Here is an 8,609-nt window from a genome sequence, read left to right on the forward strand (position 1 = left end):
AAAACTTTCACAGGGAATGAAAGTTAAGGAGATGATTTCTAGCATATTTTAAACTTGAAGTTTTTAGTCACATCCTTACATCTTATGATCAAATGATTTGCCGCCATCATCATCCAGAAATACACTCATTTTCATCTTCCCTCCTTAAATGCAGATGAGGAAACAAAGGTTCAGAGGTTAGTACCCTGCTCAAGGTGAAGACCGTGAGTTCAGTCCCTAGGACTCCACCCAATACATACTGAAGTAAATTTTATAAAAATATTATCTCTTAATGACGGGAGCTGGATCTGTGTTTTATGGATGAATGATTAGTTATATAAATAAAACAGAAAGTCACCACCAGCAATTTTTTTTTTCCAGATTGGAAAACGCTGTTCCTATGAAAAAAGTAAAGAGTGACGCCAGGAGCTTTGAGATATGTCCTTTGATTATAACCCTTCTCAGTGGCTGGCAGACACCACTTCCAGGTTGGAGGGAATTCCCTCAGGATAGGAGGACAGTGGGTTGTTAGGGGGCTCCTGAGAGGTAAGGGTCATGTCCTGCTGTTAACTGAGGTAGTGCGTGTACTAGGAGACAGAGTTCATAGTTTTTTATATCTACCCAGTGTTAATTTTACAACAGGAGACAGGAAAGAAATAGCATAAAAAAACGTATGACAGAGAAGTAGCATTTATCTTTCAAGCAAGTCAATCAGGCTTACAGGGTATCTTTTTAGAACAGTTTATTTTGTTCCTTTCACTTTTTAATTGATTTTTTTTTTTCAGCCCTGGGAACTGAATCCTACATTGTCTCGTTTCCTACAATGCATTATTTAACACCTGCCAGACAGCTCAGGGTTTCAGATCTCTTGGCAAGTTTCCCTCAAAAGACATCATATCTTCCTTCCAGTCTCAGTCAAGCATTCATTTCTCCCAAATAGGAAAGGGGTCTGGGGCAGGGAGAGGGGCCAACAAGGGTTCAGGGAAGACTCAGTCTGGTCATGGGGAAGGACCAGCAGGCTGAATGGTACAAGGCTGGGGTGGTCCCACAGCATGGCATGGCATGGCGAGTGACAGGAAGCCAAGGCCCCTCCTGTTCCCTTTCCCATCTATATGGGAGGAGCGATCATGCCAGTTCTGGGCCACACCTGCTCTCCCGGTATCTGTACACCCCAAGCTCCTCGTGGGGCTCTGAGTCCTCTGAGACCAGGAAAAAGGCACACACCTGCAGGTTCTCACACTCATCTTTATTAGCCCAGTCCCACCTTCTGGGAGATGCAGGGCCAGCCAAGGGTGCAAGGTCCTCACATGGGTCCTGCCTGAGTGGCCGACACTGCTGTGCCTCGGGTAGGTCCACAGATCCGCACAGCTGCTTCAGGATTCGGTTTCCTCAGGTGCAGAGTCCCATGGAAGGAAAGGCCGGAGTGGAGACCCCCATTGCTCCCCAAAGGGAGGAGGCTCAAGGCCTCAGGAGTAGAAGGCATCATGGAGTAGAAGCCGAGCCCTAAGTGGTACTAGAGGCACTGGGCCCCAGGGTCGCACCTGCTGCCCTCCCACAGTGCAACCCCTCACCTGACTGTAAACGTTCTTCTGGTCAGTTCAGTGCACAGAATACACTTGGATCCCTTGGGATCACTGCGTTCTGTGGGCTCTGCTGTGGGGTGCAAGGACACAGATGTGCAGGAACCTGGCACCCAGGAGTACTGCTCCATCCTGGGGCTGTCTCAGCTAGGAGTGGACAGCCCTGTACGCAGGTCGTTTCTCTGTGAAGAAGCTTTTCAGCAGCAGCACCTGGCTGAAGCTCACCACAAACAGGGCAATCGTCTCACCGATGGACCAGTAAGAGACACGGCTGTTGAGGTCTTCGGCTCGAGCTCGGTCCTGGGCCTCCCGGAGCCTGTAGTGTGTCTGGGAGTCAATCACAGTCTTCAGAGCCTCATGGATGGTCACACAGGCAGATTCCATCTGGGCAGGAAGGCACAAGCAGTCAGTACTGACCTGAGACACTGTGGATGTCAGCCAACAGCCACTTTGTCACTGTCATCGAGGGAGCACCCTGAGTGCTACGTGGTTGTGTTTACTCTTGGGGGCAGGCTCACCTGAGGCTCAGAGAGAGGCAGTGACGTGCCAGTAGGTAGTACTGTCAGTAGGCGGCAGGGTTAGGATCGGACTCAACTGTGTCCTGAGCCCATGCTCGTGAGCACCAGCCCTGTTCCTTATTTAATCCTTGTGAAGTACAGACATGCAGAGCACCACCCTTGCTGTCAAGCAGGGCTGGGTGACTGCACATCCCATGAGCTGATGGGGAAACTGAGGTTCAAACAGGCTACACATATTGCCAGGGTACATGGCTGGTACAACAGAGCAAATCAGACCTCAACCGTTCGGACTCTGACTTTCCAGCCCCTCTCTTGTGTAACTGATGCCTACAGTTATGTATAAACAGACTCAAAAAGACATCCATCCTCTTCTCATGTCACAAACATACAAAGACACAGGTACACACACATAAACACATATGCTCACGTCCTACTCCACAACTTCACGTACCTGCTAAAATACTGTGTGGAAGACAGGACTTTGAAAAGGCCTTGATCAGTACCCCAAGAACCCTGTCCCATGCCCAGGAACCCTAAAGCCTGATGTGCTCACACACATCCACAAAGCAGTGTTCTCCAGCTGGCCTCAAAGTGGCCACCTGCAGGAGCAGCACAGGGCCCAAAGGGCTGAGAACACAACAGATGACAGCCAGCCAGGTGGGGACCCCAGTCCTGTGGCAGCACAAAAGTGAACCCAACAACAGCCCCGTGAGCACAAAAGCAGCTGCTCCCCAGAGCCTCTAGCTAAGAGCCCATGCCAACCAATGCCTCCATCCTGGCCTCGGCCAAGCCTGCCCAGACTTACACTGTCCAGAGCTACAAGGGATGGAGGAGGATTAGCCAGCCGCTGTGTGTGTGGCAAGGAGTCACTTACCAGCAGACAGTGAGGATGGCTTGCCCATGTAAGACATGAGTTCTCACCAGAGGCACCCAAGGAACCTTGTGCCCAGTGTGCAGGCAGCTGTCCCCAGCTATGCTGCCCAAACTGCAGGCATCACTAAGCACCCAGCAGTACCTCAGATCCAGTCTCGAAGGCAAACTGCCTACAGTGTACAGCGTAAGAAGCTGCAGAAAGCTGCCCACTCCCGGAACCTGTTTCTTGCCACAGTGGCCATCCAGGAGGTGAGTGAGGAGCCACAGTCACAAGACAGGGCTGCCCTTTCTGAGTGACTGGCACTTTCCTCTGGCCTTGCAGGAGCTGCACTGCATGGGGAAGAACAGCAGCACCCCATCCCCAGCACTGCCTGGTCTCCGGCCCACCTCCCAAAGTGACAGCACTCCAAGTGCACACTCTGTGCCTGGTGGCTTCCCCTCTCCTGACCTGTGGCTGGGAAGGGGGACAACGTCACCTAGATAAAAAGGTGACATGATCTGAACTGTGGGGTGGGCAGGTATGAGCAGAACCCAGTAAGAAGGAGCCCATCTGTGCTCCAATGTTTCTCCCCAAGGCATCTGTACCTTGCTTCTCTGTGGCTTCCTGTGTGTCCAAGTACCTACTACATAGCACATACCACTCTCGAGACCAGTGCCCTCAGCCCATGTGCTGAAGAGGTGGAGGCTACAGATGCCTGACACTGAGAAAGGAACAGATGATCCCAGAAGGGCTGATGACAAATGCTGACCTCCAGACAGGGCCACTCAGTGTAGACCTGCCTGCTGGAGTTGGTCAATTTGCTCCCTACTTTCCTGCTAACACTGCCAGGGCCCACCAGGGCATGTCACCTTCACAGATACGGAGCAGGGACTGAGCCGGGAAGGAAGTGGGAAGAGGTCATGGTATGGGGTCAGGCTACAGAAACCCATGTCCAAGGTAAGCCAAGACAAGCCATGGCAGAGCCTCCCAGGACTGACGTATGACCTCAACACAGGTAAACAGCAAGGTAAACTAGTTCCACGTGTAAAACACCTAGAGATCCCAGGAGACCAGTACAGCAAGTGGGGCTGGGACCTCAGTAAAATGAGGCTACAAGAATTTCAAACCAGGTTCAGGTTTACCAATTCATTCAAACATCATCGAATACCTATTTGTCTTCTAGGCACTGTATGAAACCCTGAGAATCCACACTCAGCCATAGTCATTTACAACTAAAAAGAAAAGCTGATCAACTGCAAGGAAAAGTGGAAAGCACTGACCAAGGGGAAACGTCCATGACAAAGTGGCCAATCCTACCAGAGGAGAAGGGGACTTGACACAGGAAGTACAAGCTGCAACCTGACCTGGGTCAGGACAGTCACCAGGCTGTGGATGGGAGGTCTCAGAAGCACCAGCAGTTTAGGTCACCACAGTCCTGCTGGCCACAGACAAGGGCCCACTTAGTAACCATGTTGGGGAGGATCTGGGGTGCTGAAGTCAGGGGACTCAGGAATGAAGAAGGCTTCTTGCAATTAGAGGGAGGGATGGATAAACACGTGTGCATGTAAGTGTATATATCATGGCTGTATGTGAATACACACATGTATATAAGTATATTTGCATACACACACATACATACACACAAGTTTTATTCCTATAAACTCAGACTTCAGTTTTTAAATACCAGGAAAGCACTCACTTGGGTTTCCAGGCTAGAATCCCATTCTCCAAGTTTCTTTCTGTCACAGTCAGGAGCTCCAAGTGCACACTGGACTCACCAGACAGGCAGCTCCTTAGATGCTGGGCCCAGGCCTGGGATGCAGCAGTGCTGGCCCATGACTTCTCAGCACTGTTGCCCTGGAAACCTTTGGGGCACAGATCACACCCCAAGAAACCCTGAGGCAGCTCACCACCAGGCGTCACAGACACCCCTCTCCATGAACACATGCGATTTCCTTGACTGCTGAGATGAGTTCACGCTAGTCAGAAAGAAACCTGTTCCCCTTGTTACCACAAAACTTCCATCAGGCAGACTCCCCATTCTACTTCAAGAGCAACAGGAAACAGCAGCCACTGGCTAAAAGATTACCCATGCCCAGTTGACCAAAGGTCATAGCCATCAATCCGTCCTGCTCTGCTCCTGTGACAGATACTTCCAGCAGCTCCACAGTTCACTTTGCCAGGAAGCCTGGCTGGCCCTCCTAGAAACACTGACTGGACCTTCCAAGACCCCGCACTCTTCAAGCTACACTCTGCCCACAATGCTGAGTGCTAAATGGCCAGCAAGGCTACACCCCCAACAGGGCTGGGGCCCCATCCCTCCACACTTTGGGCCCAGTGGGCACATCACGTGAATTCTGCCTGCCATGACTCAGATCTGCAAGATGCTACACGGCAGAGACAGACGTGAACGTATGTGCTGGATGACACAGCCATAACTTCAAGGAAGAGGGAAAACTGGGCAATGCGTAGGACTCCATGAGTATGCCCACACTGCAGAGGATCAGGGCTCACGGCCAGCCTGAGGGCAATCAGTGGCACTTTGGCTTCCCAGGGCTGCAGACACACTGGCCTTGGCTCTGGAACAAGCACATCTCTGTCCTACAGGTTGTTTAGGGCCCTGACAGTCATTCAACAAACATCTGGAGAATTTCTTTCAGCACCACACCTTACGCACAGGGAGGATACAAGGTAAATTCCAGAGCCCCAGCCCTCAGCCTACAGCCCTAGTCATGTAGGAAGAAAGGAAGGAGGGGCTTAATTAAAAGTAGGAGGCAGATGGTGGAGGCAGGGTCAGATCCTAACAAACCTGGAGAGCAGGTAGGGACAGAGGTGGTTATTTGAGCTCTTGCAATGTCACAGTTGTTCTCCATGGTGTGGAGCTATTGCTGAGAGACTACTGCTACCCAGGACTGTTTCACCTGCCCGAAGAAACCTGAGCAGACGTGACGCATGTGACTACCTGGCAGGCCTTTCTTGTTCTCTCTTCCTTTGAGTGACTAGAGGCAGAGGACCCTGAAACCCCAGGAGAGAAGAAAAATAAGAAAGAAACCAGAGTCTGGTCCCTGAGTCATGCCATTCTGGAAGCACCCACCAGCCTTCTCTCAACTATCATGAGCAAAGAAAAACCACTGTTAATCCACTGACACTGGGGTTGATATGTTATTGCTGGGAGTGTTGCACCACAGATCACTATGGCCAGGCCTAACTCACCTCCTCCCAAGGATGAGGTAGGCCCAGTGGGACAACAGGTGACAAGAGGGTGTGGTGGAGCAAGGCCTGGCCGAGAAGAGGACATGTCTTCCTCCCCGTCCATTCCCCCAAAAACCATCAAGCATACTGATCTGCAGACCTTAGTTACTCTCTGGTTCCAGTTACAAACCAGCCCCTTTTACCACCCCCACCCCACCCCCTGCACTTGTTATCTCTACCACTATAAATAAATGTACTGCAGTTGCCTGGTGGTCTTTTTTATCGCATCAGAAGGAAAAGCCCCACCTGGCCTCAGCTTCGTATCTCTCTGTTCTTTTAGATCTCTGTCTTTCTTTTCTTCATCCCCTGCCACCATCCTCACTTCGTGGACCTTTCAGCCACGCAAGCCGTGGCATGTTGTAACAGCTGTGTTGCCCTCACTAACACAGCACACACAGTAGGACTTCTCTTCACAGCAGGCATGTCAAATAAGCAGAGGTCCACGACCTAAAGAGCTTAGAAAGAGACTGATGGGAATGAAGGGAAGTCAGATACTGCAGGGATGCGGCTAAAGAACGGCAAGGAAAACAGGGAAGACAGCAGTGTCCTTTAGAACTGAACACTGTCATTAGCAGTTGGGGGTTCACTCACCTGGGTGAGAGCCGTGACCTTGTTCCCCATGTCCGGGAGAATTGGGGGCTCGTCGCCCACCTGGAAGTCAAAGTAGACAGTCTTGTGCGAGAAGGTGGAGAACTCGTTGCTGAAGCAAAACTGGTAAATGCCTTTGACTTCAGTGCGGTAGGTGAAACTGTCATACTGCTTTTTGGTTTCCCTGTAGATGATGTTCCCCAGGGGGTCCTCCACGTAGCAGTCAACATCATAGTGGCCTCCAGTGATGACCTGACACACAGACAGTGAACTGTCATCGAGGGACAACCAATACTTTCTGCACAATGGCCACAGCCTGCAATCAGCCCCTTCAGACTCCCCTCACTTAATCTTCACCACACTGCCTCCAACACCAGGGCTGATACTTGAATCTATGCCTACCTCCTGCCAAAGATTTTGCTCTGCAGGAATACAGTGAGCCTGATTCCTCCATTCTACTGAAGGGGAAACTGAGGTTCCTAAGGTTACATAGCTGAAATTTGACCTTAGGGTTACTGGCTCCATCTCTCAAAAACCAAATGACCACACTGGTCTGCAGAGGAACATATATGTCCCAGGAAAAATGCTATTCCTCAGACAGGGCAACAAGGCTTTCTGAAACTAGGAGGAAGGTAAATTGAGGAAACGCTCCCCAGGCTTTGCCACTTGTTAACTGTGTGATCCGGGGCAAGTCACTCACATAGAGGATTTATCTTCACTTGTATAAGGCAGGTGGATACCAGCAGGGCCGGTGGACCTTGTGGGACTGTGAGGCTTGAGCAAGGTACAACAGACTGCTCAGCAGTCTACACTGACGTGCCAGTCATTTACAACACAACCTCAGGTGGCACACCAGCCCTGAGGATGACGGTGGAGAGGCGGCCTCTGGCTCCAAGCCATTGGGGCAAGAACAGGTGGAGCACAAGCTGCACCTGCTGTTGCCTGCTCTAGTCAGACAGGAGACCCAGGCCAGGACCACTCTTTCCTTTCTGAATAGGTCGAGTTACTGACTGAGCGTAAGACAAAGGCAAATACAGGAGGAAGCTTCATAGAAATCAGTGAGCGGCAGGGGTAGAGAAACCTGGGGAATCACTGGTTCAAACACTCCTTCACACAGGGAGACTAAGACTCATAAAGGCAGCATCACACAGGTGCTCGCTGGCTGTGGGGCAGCTTGTACTCCACTTGTTTTCACCTTGGTGGCTTCTAGTCAGCAGCCACCTCTCCACCTTCACCCTCAGGGATGGTGTGCAACCTGATCGTCCACCATCTGCTTCCAAACTAAAAATGTCCCGCGTCCAAAGTTACTAGATGTGTTTAGCAAGCTCCATATGAAGCAGTGCGCGTTCTGCAGCTGGGTGTTCAAGCCCATGTGGACATCTCTTGACAGGGGACTTCCGCCCCAGCAGGAACCAAGTGACTGTTCAGGCCTCTTGGCCATACAGTTACTTTTCTGTTATGGTGCGTATGTTGTCTGTGTTAGCACAGACACATACACGAATGTCTAAGTGGACAGACAGGTGATGCTCACACGTGGAGTTGCCTGTGAACACTGGCCTTCCTCAGTGCTGCCCAGACCTCCTCCTCCCTTAAGGCTGCCAGCAGCTGCCCCTCTGCCCTGAGACCCTGGATCCTCCCTGCGACCCCAACTCCACCCACAAGGTCCCACAAGGACCTGACCCGGCAGCTGGGCACTGATATCTCCAGGCGGACAGACAGGCGCAGGCTCCCCGAGCGCCCACCGCACCCTGGGGTGGAGGGAAAGAAACACGACGCGGGGAGCGGGTCGCAACCCGCGCCCTCCCCCGGGCCGGAGGGTCACCCGCCCGCACCTGGTAG

The 8,609-nt window shown here is 51.7% G+C and overlaps 1 protein-coding gene across 1 annotated transcript in view; it reads right to left on the reverse strand.

Moving 5' to 3' along the window:
* Positions 1–753: 753 nt before the first annotated feature.
* The window catches only part of Tmed3 (transmembrane p24 trafficking protein 3), an 8,336-nt gene continuing 480 nt past the window's right edge, over positions 754–8,609 (reverse strand). The window contains exons 2-4 of the mRNA XM_010631803.3: positions 8,349–8,518; positions 6,774–7,022; positions 754–1,943 (exon numbers count right to left, since the gene is read on the reverse strand). Coding sequence (XP_010630105.1) covers positions 1,707–1,943; positions 6,774–7,022; positions 8,349–8,518 — 656 coding nt within the window. The 3' untranslated portion in view covers positions 754–1,706. The remainder of the gene's footprint in view (positions 1,944–6,773; positions 7,023–8,348; positions 8,519–8,609) is intronic.

The sequence above is a fragment of the Fukomys damarensis genome, unplaced genomic scaffold (genome assembly GCF_012274545.1).
Source record: "Fukomys damarensis isolate Sample0158 unplaced genomic scaffold, DMR_v1.0_HiC HiC_scaffold_7, whole genome shotgun sequence".
Taxonomy (NCBI): domain Eukaryota; kingdom Metazoa; phylum Chordata; class Mammalia; order Rodentia; family Bathyergidae; genus Fukomys; species Fukomys damarensis.